The following is a 14,758-nucleotide window of genomic DNA, read 5'->3' as shown; positions in this document are numbered from 1 at the left end:
GCCAGTTTCCCCTGATTCTAACCCTGGATTCCTGTTCCTAAGGTGCTATATTTGTGCCAAACAGTGTGCTGGCATTTAAAACCTAAACCCAGGTTCTAAGCCACCAGCTTTGGGCTTCCCTGGTGGCGCAGTGGTTGAGAGTCCGCCTGCCAATGCAGAGGACACGGGTTCCTGCCCCGGTCCAGGAGGATCCCACATGCCGCGGAGCGGCTGGCCCCGTGAGCCACGGCCGCTGAGCCTGCGCGTCCGGAGCCTGTGCTCTGCAATGGGAGAGGCCGCAACAGTGAGAGGCCCGCGTACCGCAAAAAAAACCCCAAAATACAATAAACCACTAGCCTTGTCCCACTGATAGTCAACCACGCAGACAGGCAGCCAAAGGTAAAATATTATGATACTGGCCCCTTGACCTGAAAAAAAACAGTAAAAGTAACTATCAAGGGGCTGTATTGATACATCATGGTGGGAAGGCCTTTGCATTACTGAAGGCAATTCAGTCTCGCTGACCCTTTCTTTATAGCAACTCACTGAATGAACACGGCTGGCTGAGTGGGCTATAGTGAAAAGAACACTTGGCATCTGCTCTTGGCTTGGCTAAATAGCCACATAGCTTTGGCACAATTATTGACACTCATCTGAAATATAAGTGAAAAAAAAATAATGGACTTTAACTAGGTGATGATTAAGGGTCTTCCAAATCTATATGACTTTTTTTTTGGTCAATTCTGTCCAATTTATCCACCTCAACTAAAGTTCAAGAGTCTCCTAAGTGTTACCTAAGCTGCCCGAGAGCTAAATTGTTAAAATTCTGACTTGCTCCGTGCTGAGTGGCTGTTCTGCCATTCACTGAGCACCCTGACTGCTCAACTCTGGCTTCTAGATGAAAATGTTTGATCTGACAGAGAAGTCACGAAAGCCAAAACCTATGGGCTCATGGGTTCAGAGTTTTTCATTTAAAAAGGACCTAATAGGTAACCTTTGGGTCATTTTTTTAAAAAAAATCTTTATTTCCATTTGTGAAATAGTAATAATAACACAAGACCTTTAAGAGAAGTCAATAGTCATTCAGAAGGAAAAAAGAAAACTCTTAAAAAAAAGTCGCCCAGACAGAGAAAAGGGAAGCAAGTTGTTAAAGAAAACCATTTTTCACCTCATCTGCCTCGTGGGGTCTGAGAAAAAGATATAATGTAGGTCAACATTATTTTTTTCTAAATGATAAAGCTGGGTTTCATCCACATTTTTCTGAAACTTCTTAAAACCAGGGTGAACAGCAGAGTATAGTATAGCAGGCCCTGGACTAAGAAGAGGCTAGTGTTTGTAATTTGTGAATCCCATACAACCCCTTTTTACAGGACAGCTTTCCAATATCCACTCCCCGCACTTACAGCAAATGAATAAGGAAGATGAAGTCCGCAAAGGAACGTGCTTTACACATAAAATACCTGATTGCTAGAAGTCAGCCAGAATATGTGACATTAAAATCAGAGGCAGGTTTCCTGTAGACGGTAATCTACAAAGCTGGGGCTGCTACCCCCACCTACTTCCTAAGTTTCTTTTATGAGGCGCAAAGAAAAGCGATTAAGATATTTCCAGTTATTGAATTATAGAGCAGATCCAGGAAACGTTCCTTGGCTCGGTGAATGAACATATATCCCCCATCTCCACCCACCAAGTGCTGCTTGCCGGCGTGTGCTTTGGGTCACTTCTGTGCTGCACAGTTCTTTCTCCTGAAATAGCTCAAATAATAGAGGGGGGAATAAAGCTTCTGAGGGTTCTTCCCTCCCCAACACATGCAAAGCATTAAGATTATGTCTGCTACAATTTGCAGGATGGAGCTGAAGGCAGTTACCCCAGCAGTTACCCCGGCACAGTGACGGCCAAGTGAGGCAAAGCTTGTTACATGAGAAGTGTAACCAATAGCTCACAAGTGAAATACTGTGGGCTTTGCAGACACAACACAAACAGCTATGCTACCAGTGAGAGCTAAAGGGATTAATCCCAAAGAACAGGATCATTAAAAGCAAGCCCCCTAACTGTGTCACTCCGAGAGTTACATAAGCCTGGGGACGTTCCTCCCAGTTGTCTCTTTACCAAACTGAAACCAAAAAGTTATATAATGATCCTAAAAAACACTGCATCTTGAAAAAAATTTTTATTATTGTTTTTTTAAAACATAGCTATGAGAAAAAGAAGGAATTTACCAGGCAGACATCTTGGGTTTGACACACATTAAATTAAACTGAAACAAATCCTCACTTTTTGATGCTGGGAGGACAGATGGGGAATCAATTGTTGCTCTGGGATATTTAAAATCAAGGATGGTCTCATTACCCTGAACCTCTAGCAAACAGAGGTTATGGCTGCTGGCAAACACTTTTGGAATGGTAAATGAACAGTAACTACAGTGAGTGTGCATCAGGCACAAATGGTGATAATATCCAAAGACTGAAGGGAAAATGCAAAACAATACCTTGGTACCCTGGGAAGGAAATGCTTCTTCGAAATCGGCCAGGATTTGCTGTCCTAACTCGGTCTGGGCAGCCTTCACTCTGCAGGGAAAAGAGAACATATCATTGCCTGGGATAAATTTCCAAATGTCCTTAAGTAATTATGCACAGATCCATAGGGGTTAGAACTGTTGAAGTCTTTAGGGATCATCCAGGAAGAGGGGAGGGGTGGCTAGATAAGAGAGGTCACACATTAGTTAGCAGCATGTTTATGACCAGGACCCAGGCATCGGATTCATGCTCACTACGGATTTTCCACATCCCAAAGTTCTCCTAGGCCACCTCTCACCCGTTGTGAGGTAGTATATGTTAATCTTTACAAAATGTCATTAGGGGGTAGTTATGCTGCAGGAAAATGCTATATAATAATGCCCAAATCACATATAAATCCACTTCGGGTTACTGGTATAACTACTTTCCAGCTCCATGGAGTACAGGATGGGAGGAGGGCTCCAGAGTGCTTCAGAGTCGCTGTGTTTTCAAACCGCAAACTAATATCAGGATTCCAAGTTTTAACAAGAGAACAAAAAGAATGTTTTCTAAAGTAAAAAAGATCCAATTGATAAAATGAACTGCTGATTGAGGGTGAAGGCCACTGAATGAAGATTTAAGTTCTCTCAGAAGACTGTGAAGATGAGAACTGAGTTATCCTGAACATGAGTTAGAACAGGGAAGTCGGTCCTGAACATGGTGGTTTGTATGGAAGCGAGGAGCTCAAGAAATACTTGTCAGCTGAGAGGAAAGAGGAAGAAGGAGAGCAGCTGGGAGGGGAAAGGAGCTACGGGTCAGCCTCCTGCCAGGAGCCTGTCCTCCACCAGCCCCAGGAGTTGGATGCCTCCCACCAGCCATCCTCAGAGCTGGACGGCCCTGAGCCTGAGGCAAATATTTTATCTTTGCTAAAAGCACCGTAAAATAACGTTCTTCCTTTTTTGGTCTCCACCCTGTTACTTTGGAATTAACTTTATGAAGTTTCTAGAAATAGCGAACAGCTCAAAACCACAGTTTCTTTGGCTACTAGGCAGTGCCTGGCGACGTACTCGGATTTTTTTTTTTTAATGAGGGGATAGTCAGGACCCAAAACAGTTTGGTTTTTCTATGGCATAGTTATAGTTATGCCTTATTCCAAATACTTTCCAGGGTTTTTCCACCATCTTCAAAACTTGTAAAACCACTCTTATAGGTGGGTTTGCAGCCTCTTTAGTCACTTTCCGAGGGGGTTAGAAATGACAGAGTTAAGGCTATCACCGGAGGAGCCCCCAAGGCAGAATCAGGGCCATCCATCTACAGTTGCCCAGTGGACCACAGGAAACATTCCTTGAGTGTGAGCTCTGACAGGACAGAAGAGAACATGCTTTTGTTAAACCGTTGCCTCCAAGGTCTTATGACTCCACATAACGGGCCAGGCAGACAGACTGCCCTGGTGCCAGGTCACAAGACGGAGCTTCCAGAGCCTCAGGCCCCTCTGTTCCTCCTCTCCCCTTGGCAGCGCACAGAGAGCACAGGTTCCCTCCTAAGCCACAGGATCATTCCTGGAGGGGGGGCTCCAGCCCTGCCAGGGACAGTCACAGTCTTATTCTCAGGGCTCCTGAGCACTTCAGTGGTAAAGATGGTCCCGGCTCTCCCTCTGTCACCCTACCCAGCCCACCATCCCCTAACTCCATGTTCTTAACCAGATTTGAAATTGGGGTGCCTGAGGTAACATGGATGGACCTAGAGATGATCACACTAAGTGAAGTAAGTGAGAAGGAGAAAGACAAATACCATATGCTAACACATATATGTGGAATCCAAAATGACACAAATGAACTTATCTATGAAACAGAAACAGACTCACAGACATAGAGAACAGACTTATGGTTGCCAAGGGGGAGGAAGGGTGGGGGAGGGATGGATTGGGAGTTTGGGATTAGCAGGTGCAAACTATTATATTGGGTAAGTTCGTCCACATTTTTCCGTAAGATCTTATGAACTTTTTGGCCAACCCAATACATAGACTGGATAAACAACAAGGTCCTACTGTATAGCACACAGAACTATATTCAATATCCTGTGATAAACCGTAATGGAAAAGAATATGAAAAAGAATGTATATACATGTATAACTGAATCACTTTACTGTCAGCAAAAAATTAACACAACATTGTAAATCAACTATACTTCAATAAAATCCATTAAAAAAAAAAAAGAAATTGGGTGCCTGAAAAGACAACCAAAGCCTACGATAAATACAGAAGTACCAGGCTGTGATTTGCAGACACCCTTGCCTTCTTCTTCAATCCATTCCCCAGGTCACCTCTTGAGATAGTCTAGACTTAGCTGTGCCACTGGTGAGCTACGTGTAATCCTAATTAAGCCATTTCCCCCATGTGGGCCACGACTAAGAATGGTTGTGAAATCAGAGGGTGTGGATGGAGGCCTGGACTAGATGCCTTTCAGTATCCGCTCCAATACTGACTATTCTACCACACCCGTCTTACAGCGCTAGCTGGCAATGGCATCCATCTTTACAGGTGACTGGAAGTCGGATGTTTAACTAATGTTGGAGCAGAATAAGAAGCTTTTGCACATAAATGTTTCCAAGCATAGTTCCTGAAGTATCTACCAGTGACTCAGATGAAAGAGAAACCATTTCCCTTCCTGACAATAATGATGGTACCTATAAACCCAAACCATGATCCGTGTACTTTCAGGGTAAGATGTGAAGAGTAGTCTTTACAATCAGTTGCCTGAGCAGGATCCTAGACAGACGTCAACATACTTAAAAGAACACAGCTTCGGTCTCACTCCTTTATACTCCTTCCTCTTCCAGAGATGAAAAGTAAGTTCCTACTGGGAAGAGATGGATCAACAGACTCTGTTAGCGGAGCATATATGTGAGCTCAGCTACCAAGACTTCCTAGTCATCCTTATGAAAATCAATCTACCACAACTAGAGAAGAGGGGAAATAACAACGCCTCCTGGCATCCAAATAAGCTCGGCCTGGTTGGGTGGTGACAACTCAGTGTCGACCACTCTTAGGAGATGAAAGATTCCCTGTGCTGCCTGGAAATGAAGGTGAACCAACTGCCTCCTAGCATCCTCCACGCCATGTGACCAAGGGTTGTTCAAGGGCGCCATTCCCTAAATGTGCTATATCAGGTTTCCTAAGGGGTGGCAGCAGAGGGACAGCAAACTATGAAAACCACTTAGACATTTACGGATAAAATAACCCTGATGCCTCCAATACCTTGTGAAGGACAGTCCTAAAGAAAATACCCTCAATGATTCGCAATAAACTGACCTCTCAAAATACGGAGTCTGTGCCAGACAGAATGGTTAGTCAGTCAGATTAGTCAGACGCTCCATCTCCAAACAGACAGAATCTCAACCCAGAATCTTAGAGTAGTGACTCAGTGGGATGCTTGGAGATCATCAAGTACAACCCTTACACTTGCTTTTGAGATTTAAGTTCTTTCTGTCATAGTCACACAGCTAGCCAGGCCTTTTCTTTCTTTCTTTTTTTTTTCAAATTTTATTGAAGCATACTTGATTACCCAGCCCTTTTCATTCTCCACTTCAGTTTCTTTGATCACTAAGCCATGTGATCCCCTCAACCTGCCAAGTACCTGTCATGTATAAGAGGTTAGAAATAGCCCTGAAAAATATGTTTCAGTTCAAAGCTTTCATGGGTTTCAAGAGAATGCAAAAATCTTCCATTCTTCCTCAGGAAATACTGACTGATTACTAGACACATTTGCTTTCATGGATATTCTTAAGCCAGAGGATCTGAAATGTAAAGATGACATTAAAGAAAAAAAATCTTTCCTTCAACGCTACATTAACGTTTAAGCATTTTCCAGAAGGGTAGTTGGAAGAAACAGCTATATTCAAATCAAAGCCTATGAACTTCTTATTTCAAATGTACAGGCAAAGATTTCAGAACACAACCCTTTGTATGACTCCCACAGTTTACAGACAGCAAGCTCTTAAGTTAGAGAACCTGAAGCAGCGCGCAGGATGTAACTCTCCTGCCTTCTCCCCTCCCCCCAAACAAACAAGCTATTTCTATCATTTCCAGATGGTTCTACCGTCACTATGTAAACATAAGGGAGGAATATTCACCAGAAATGATGCTAAAAAGAAGTCTGGACTTTCCTCAAATTTTTAGTACCTCTTGAAAAAGAACTGTAGTCAGACACTGGAAACGAGAGATTCCTTCCCTTCCGTTATTTTTCGCATTACTTAATAGTATATATTCTCTATTAATCAACAGATTTTTTTTTTTTTTTGCAAATAGAAGTTGTGAAATGAACTAAAAGAAAAGTAAATCCTCCTGTGTTTGCAGCAACCCTACATGATAATGAGTGGCTGGAGCACCAAACTATACTGATAGAATGTTATCTTTTTCTCTTTCTAAGGGGAGTGTTATTACAGCAGTGATCACAAACTTTCTTCAGATTTATAAAACCACTTCTTTGAAAAAAATGTTAAAAGGCAAGGAATCCTAAAAGAGTGCATTCTCTTGTTTGTCCCTATGGTGCTTTTTTACAACTAAAATTCAGTTCTGCCACATTCCCGCCACTCAGCAATGCCCAGCTCACGGAACCAATGGGTAACCAACTCTTCCCCACATCTCCTTGACCTCATGGTCACCGTCAATGGTATGGTCTTCATCTTTTCTAATCCAGAACATAGCCCCAACCTCCAGTCTCTTGTACCTATAACCCACAAGAGTTTTACAAAATACAAATGAGACCATGCCTCTCCCCTTAACATCTTTTATTGTCCACAAGATGAAGAACGGATCCTTTAGCGAGGCATATAAAATCTGACCCTGCCTACCTAGACAGACTTTCACCCTCCACTGTCTCCCCAAGTACCTCGATGTTCTCTCTCTCTCCTATTTTTCCCCCCTCTCTCTTCTTGTCTTGGTGCTAAGATCCTACCTATTCTTTTAGGATCACATTAAAATTGAATTCTTCTGTGACCCCTATTCTTGACCCCTGAAGGGTCAGTCTATCAATTCCCTGCTGTGCCTGTACATATACTGTATCCACCCTATACGGAAATTTTCTATTAGTGTCTCTCACAAAAATGGTGAGCGCTTTGAGGGCAGAGAGCATGTGTTTCTTACCTTTGTGCCCTCAGTCCCCCAGCACAGGGCCTGGGATACAGAAGTGCGTGGTAAGTATCTATTAGGTGAGTGAAGAGAAGAATACGTGAGCGGGGAAAAAAGATCACCTCTGGATTGTCAGGCGGGTAAGGGGAGGTGATGGTGCCTCTCCTCCCTCGCCCCCATCCACTGACAGCGAGTCTGCCTTCTCCATCCAAGCTTCCTTCTTTCCTGCAGCTCACAAAGCCCCGTTTGTCTGCTCTTCTGGCTGCTTCACATCCCCAGTGTGACATGGCGATCGGCCAGCTCTGAGTGTGAAGGGTTTAGGAAGGATAAGGGAAAGGGTGGTGATTTCCTGAGTACTCCGCCAAGCTCTGTTCCAACATTCCTTAACAGTTCCTTGGCATTTCACCTCTAAGATGGCACCCTGAGCACGCAGTGCAACCCCTCCCCTTCCTGTCCCAGAAACTCAGAAATAATGAAAAGATTTTAATAAGAATCCAGAACTGGGCAAGAAAAGGAGTGGTAGACTAGAAACTCTGGTAGGAGAGGATTGAAGAAGGAAACCCCTGCCTAAAATGGCTTCTCAAAGAGGAAGGACACAAGGGGAGTGGATACCAGAGCAGGAGGGGGGCCCCAGGGAACCGCTGGAGGGATACGCTGGGGTCCTGCAAGAGGAGCCACGAAGCCAGTGCCCAGGTCTCACCCCTGCCTTGAGTGTTCAGGTCAGGAATGGGTGTGGGTCTGAGAAGCCCAGCAGGGACCAGAGGGCTGACAACATCCAGGCAGATCAGGGAGCCCTCGGGCCCAGAAGATAAGCCACCAGCATATCCCACCTGGCAGTTCCCCCAGCTCCAGCTCCACCTCACCTGAGAAGCACAGTCTGTGGCACACGTAGCCAAGCGGCACATCCCGCCTCCCCCCCAACGAGCAGGTGACAGTAAAAGAGCATCTCTGATCAGAGTGACAGAGAATCTCACAGCCAAAACTGAGCGATCAGCTAGAAATCACCAAATATTGGCAGAGTGCAAACACCAAGAAAGAGAGTCATCATGCTCAACAAACTGAAGACCTGACATCAGAGGACAGAGAAATGGAACAGGCGACTCAGAACTTTAAAACACATATAGTTTATACTCCCTGAGAGACTTAAGAGGATACTATGCCCATGAAAAAAGAATCAACTAGATACCCTGAAGATTAAAGTTGGATTGTTGAAATAAAAACTCAACAGCTGGGCGAAATAACAGGATGGGCAAGATTGAAGAATAAATTAAAACAGGAGGGTTGAGTTGAGGAACTCAGCTTAACACAACAAAAAGATACAAGGTATTTAAAAAAATTAAGAAACAACGCAGCAGACCTAGAAGTCCCAATATTCATGTACTAGGGATTCCACAAAGAGAGAACACAGAGAACAAAGCATAAAAACTACTCGAAGAAATAAAGGAGAACAATTTCTTGGAATTTAAGAAACTCATGAGTCTTCAGATTAAGAGTACAATTAAGGGGGCTTCCCTGGTGGCGCAGTGGTTAAGAATCCGCCTGCCAACGCAGGGGACACGGGTTTGATCCCTGGTCCATGAAGATCCCACATGCCGCGGAGCAACTAAGCCCATGCACCATAACTACTGAGCCTGTGCTCCAGAGCCCGTGAGCCACAACTACTAAGCCTGTGTGCCACAACTACTGAGCCGGCATGCCACAACTACTGAAGCCCACGTACTAGAGCCCGTGCTCCGCAACAAGAGAAGCCACCACAGTGAGAAGCCCGCGCACCACAATGAAGAATAGCCCCCTCTCGCCACAACTAGAGAAAGCCCGCATGCGGAAATGAAGACCCAACACAGCAAAAAATAAATAAATAAATTAAGATACAATATTAAAAAAGAAAAGAATACAATTAAGTACAGAGCAACATGAATGAAAAGAGACCCATGTCCTAGTAAAATTCCTGATTCTCCCACCCCCAAATCTGAAATGCTTCCAGAACAAAATAAATTATTTTATAGATTATTTTATAAAGGAATAAGAATGAGATGGACTTCAGATTTTTAATAGGCACCAGACGATAGATTTGCTTAGTCTACACTACAACAGCCACAAGGTGGAAGCAACCCAAGTGTCCATCAACAGATGAATGGACAAACAAAATAGTCTATATGTACAATAAAATATCCAGCCTTAAAAAGGAATGAAATTCTGATAAATGATATGACATGAATGAACCTGAAAACGTGCTAAATGAAATAAGCCAGGCACAAAAGGACAAATAGTGTATGATTCCACGTATATGAGGTACCCAGAATAAGCAAATTCATAGATAGAAAATAGAACACAGGTTACCAGAAGCAGGGAAGAGGAGGCGATGAGTGTTATTATTTAATGCAGACAGGGGCTTCCCTGGTGGCGCAGTGGTTGAGAGTCCGCCTGCCGATGCAGGGCACCCGGGTTCGCGCCCCAGTCTGGGAAGATCCCACATGCCGCGGAGCGGCTGGGCCCGTGAGCCATGGCCGCTGAGCCTGCGCGTCCGGAGCCTGTGCTCCGCAACAGGAGAGGCCACAGCGGTGAGAGGCCCACGTACCGCAAAAAAAAAAAAAAAAAAAAAAGAAAGAAAGAAATTAATGCATACAAAGTTTCTGCCTGCGGTAATAAAACAGTTTCGGAAATAGAGTGGTAATGGTTGTACGATACTGTGAATGTATTGATACTTAATGCTATGAAATTGTACACTAAAAAATTATTAAAATGGTAAATTTTATGTAATGTATATTTCAACACAATTTTTAAAAAGGAAAAAAAATAAGTAGGCAACATGAATAGACCAATTACCATTGAGGAAACTGAAAGGGCAAAGATCTGCCTTGAAAACAGGTGACACACCTAGATAGTTCTCCAGGCAAAATCTGCCAGATCTGACAAAGGATTAGTATCCAGAATACATAGAGAACTCCTACAAACCAATAAGGAAGGGATAACTAACTCAGTAGACAAACAGACAATGGATATAAACTGGCATTTCACAGAGGAAATGCAAATGGCCTATAATCAAGTGAAAAGAAACTAATCTCACTAGTTAACAGAGAAATGAAAATGAAAGGAACTAGGTACCATTTTTCATCCATCGGATAAACGAAAAGGAAAACTGACAATATCAAGTGTTGTTGAGGATATGGGGAAATGGGTACTCACACACTATGCAGATGGTACTATAAATAAATAAAGCCTCTTTGGAGGGCAAAGGGGCAGCAGTTATTAAAATTTTAAATGCACGTGACCTATCACCCAGAATCTATCCTAGAGAAATACTTGCAGATGTGCAAAAGGGAGTATATTTTTACAGTTAGAAGCAAACAGTCTAGTGATATGAAAATGGTTAAATAATCTGTGGTATGTTATACTACAGAATTCTATGCATCTGTTAAAGGGAATGACATAGGTTTGTATACACTGATGTGGAAAAACCTCTAGAATACACTGCTAAGCTAAAAACAAAGAGAAAGTTTCAGAATGAAGCATACAGTATGAGATCATTTAAAACAGAACAAAGCAAAATAAACCCACAATCTAAAACTACAGATGTATTTAAATGCACAGAAAAAAATCTGGAGGATAAGCATTCAATTGATAATAGTAACTCCTTCTATGGGTAGCACTGGGGTGTGAGGTACAGTTAAAGAGGACTTGAGTTTCATCTGGATGTTGACTTTTTTCTAATAAAGAAAATGTATACGTGTATTACTTATATAATTAGAAATAAAGTAACTTAGAAAACAAGAGGCCTGCAGCCATCAGGCCTCATGAGAAAGCAGAGTTGAAAATGATGGCTCCTGCTGAGTACCGGCCCCTTCGTTTCCTCTTTGTTGCAAAAAAAAAGGTTGGGATCCATCAATTTTGACTGTCTCTTAGTATTTTCCCTGCTGCTACTTCTAACAGAAAAGGCATTAAATTCCCCACCCCTTATCTTCCTTCAGATCCTCATCTTCCTTCTCTTCAAGCATCTGCCTTCCTTTCTACTGGCTCTGAATCTAGGATTAAAACTCAACAGAATAGGAAGGAAAGAACAAGTTTAAAGAGGCTAAGTCATCATTTTGTCACATCTGAAGTTCAAGGGCAGACTGTATTTGCAAAGACTACCACAGTGATCTCTCACCCCACGTGCTCTTCGTTTTTTATTATTATTTAATAATACTTTAAAAAAAATTATTTTTGGCTGTATTGGGTCTTTGTTGCTGCAGGCTTTCTCTAGTTGCAGTGAGCGGGGGCTACTCTTCGTTGCTGTGCACGGGCTTCTCATTGCAGTAGCTTCTCTTGTTGCGGAACACAGGCTCTAGGCACACGGGCTTCAGTAGTTGCAGCACGTGGCTTCAGGAGTTGTGGCTCACAGGCTCTAGAGCACAGGCTCATTAGTCGTGGCGCACAGGTGTAGTTGCTTCACGGCATGTGGGATCTTCCCGGACCAGGGATCGAACCCATGTCCCCTGCATTGGCAGGCGGATTCTTAACCACTGCGCCACCAGGGAAGTCCCCCACGTGCTCTTTATACCAATGGGGCTTTGACACTCCTCCCGTTGGGAGTGGGGGAGGCTATATTCCTTCCTCTTGAATCCTGACAGGCTTGTGACTACAGAAACGATTCTCTGTGGCTTCTAAGACCTGGTTCTCTTGGCATGCTCATTCATGGGCCCCAGCACCACCTCACCATGAGGAAGCCCAAGCAGCCCAGGGAGGACAACCCAGCTGAGCTTGCAGCTGACAGCAAGCACCAATCTGCCAACCATGAGATTAAACCAACGGATCCTCCGATCCCCTGTGGAGCCACCCCAGCTGATGCTGCACGGAGCAGAGATGAGCTGTCCCTGCTGGGCCAGGCCACATTACACGAGCAAAATAACAGTTGTCATCAGCCACTAAGTCCTGGGTTTTGTTGGTTTGTTACAAGGAAGCAGACAACTGGAACAGTTTCCCTCACAAACGTGGGCTTCATTCACTCCAGTGAACCAGGCCAGCAACTACCTAACACAGGTATTGTTAGAAGACATGGTAAGCAGGTGGTGAGGGGACAAGAGGGGACGTCTGCAACAGACAGAGTCAGATCAGGTGACCTCTGAGGCTCCTTCCCACAGTGAGATTGCACAATGAACATCCTGAGCTGAGTGCTTAAGCACTTCCCAGCACCACCTTTTCTTAAAAGGGAAGATCGTTTTCTCCAATGACATTTTACCTTTCAGAAAGCTGCCGGATCTGTGGAATTCCCATATATTTGTGGAAGTGCTCCAGAACATTCATTACGCCCTGAAGAAGATTAGCAACTTCTCCATACTGCCTTCTCCTGGTCATGGCTCTGCAAGGAAATAGGAAGTTGAGGACTCCAGAAAAACACTAAGGACACAAGATACAGATATGGACCAACCTACTCCGTGCTCTAAAATAGACATCAACTCAACTTAATAAGCATTTCCTGAGCACTGAATATATATGGTGCTGTGCACTGGGGGAGAAAAAAAATAAGACCGGGTCCAAATCCTTAAGGGAACATGAGTTAGTAAGGGAGAGAAACAAGGACACATCTAAGTAGTACCAAGTAGGATGAATGGCGCTCTAAACAGAAGTCCAAGTTACGTGCTCTGGGACGTACAAAAGAATGTGTGAGTGATGGAGTCTCCCTGGGTGGGGGAAGGGGAATCTGGGAAGACTATGGATTTGGGATTTGGGATTTGGGTTGGGTATTATGGATTAGTTGGCTTTTGACAGAGAGCAGGGGTCGGGATGTTATTATTTGAGGGTTACGGCATTTGAGCAAACCAAACCCATCTCAGGACACAACAAAGAGCACGTCTATGCACTTACATGTTAACTCAAATCTGTAGACTTTAAGCCAATGTTAAGCAACTCTGTGTATGTTTAGGTATGTTTAGTTTCCCTGCTGCTAAGGTTAATGAAGCTTAAATAAAAGGATGCTGATAAAATCAACAGTTACACACAGCAAGGAAGGAACAAACTATTAGATTTAAAATTTTCATTAGGATTGGGTTTTTTAATTAAACGTATAATTTATGACTTCCTTTACAAGGCATTTAACAAGACAGGATCAAGTTCAAGCCAAGGAGTTACGTTGCTACCGCTGCCTGGTCTGCTGGTTTGTTGGAAAGCACTGAGCACCTGGGGAAAGGGACAAGGACACTGCTCTTCCAGTCTCCTACGGGCCTGCTGACCTCTCCGACCACTGCTCGCAGGAGAACAGGCCAGGGTTCACTGAAGACCATGCAATGTCTGGGAGAGACCAGGAAGGAGCCTGTCCCCTATTCGCGCCAACTTTGGATACTGTGTCTAAATTCCTATGGAGGTGCTCTTTCTCTATCCACACGTGAGATTACACTGAGGCTGGGACAGGGGCAATTCTCATGAGACAGACCACAAAAGTAAACAGGAATATCAGAATCTTCTAGGAAAGGAGGCCTTTGGGCTGCTTCGCTGTGGTCAATAACCAACTCTTCCTTTTAATACTGTTTCTCATGTTCTCATGTACCATTCCCTACAGTTCCCCTACAAGCCAAACAGAAAGCTTCTGCCTTTGAACAAGTGGGTGGAAAAAAAAAGAAAAGTGGGTACAAGGATCTGTTTCCATAAGGCATGTTCAACGACAGTGCAACTGAGCCCAACACAAGCAGGAAAACTTGCCAACGCGCAGGCTAGGGGCGTGATTACAGCCCTACACTGCCTCGTCAGCCTCCGTGGTAGAGATCTACCACATGGAAACAACCTGTGCTCTTAAAGTCATTCTCCACATGCTTTTTGGGCCTCTTCAGACTCACCTGGCCCTCACCTCAAAGTCTTGTGTGTCTGTTACACGTTGAGCACCCGAGGGCACAAAGCCAAAGCGGTGACTAAACATCTGAGACCGCTTTGCAGGAAGCGGGCCAGGATGATGAGACTCTCCTGGCTGAGAAGTAAATAAACCTACGGTGCCATGTCCTCTGTGATACATTTATTTCCCGTGGACCCGAAAGGGACCGCTGACGTGCTTACTCGAGGGAATCAACGCCGCCTGCCAGCATGTGCAGGTGGTTCAGCGTCGTGATCGAGGTGGTCAGGTGGCGTTTGGCGTGATCTAACTGCTTGATGTCGCGGGTGATTTCCTTCACCTAAACAGTGAAAAAC

General features: G+C 44.1%; 1 protein-coding gene across 2 annotated transcripts in view; it reads right to left on the bottom strand.

The window, feature by feature from the left end:
• Nucleotides 1-14,758, bottom strand: part of VPS53 (VPS53 subunit of GARP complex) — a 127,174-nt gene that overhangs the window by 77,010 nt on the left and 35,406 nt on the right. For both annotated transcript variants that reach the window (XM_081218221.1, XM_081218222.1), the window contains 3 exons: nucleotides 14,627-14,742; nucleotides 12,822-12,941; nucleotides 2,468-2,546 (listed from right to left, as the gene is read on the bottom strand). In XM_081218221.1, the coding sequence (XP_081074347.1) occupies nucleotides 2,468-2,546; nucleotides 12,822-12,941; nucleotides 14,627-14,742 (315 nt within the window). The remainder of the gene's footprint in view (nucleotides 1-2,467; nucleotides 2,547-12,821; nucleotides 12,942-14,626; nucleotides 14,743-14,758) is intronic.

Source organism: Mesoplodon bidens, assembly GCF_964165515.1.
Source record: "Mesoplodon bidens genome assembly, chromosome: 19".
Classification (NCBI taxonomy): Eukaryota; Metazoa; Chordata; class Mammalia; order Artiodactyla; family Ziphiidae; genus Mesoplodon; species Mesoplodon bidens.
The sequence above is the reverse complement of the archived record's forward strand: the minus strand, read 5'-3'. Positions and strand labels throughout refer to the sequence as shown.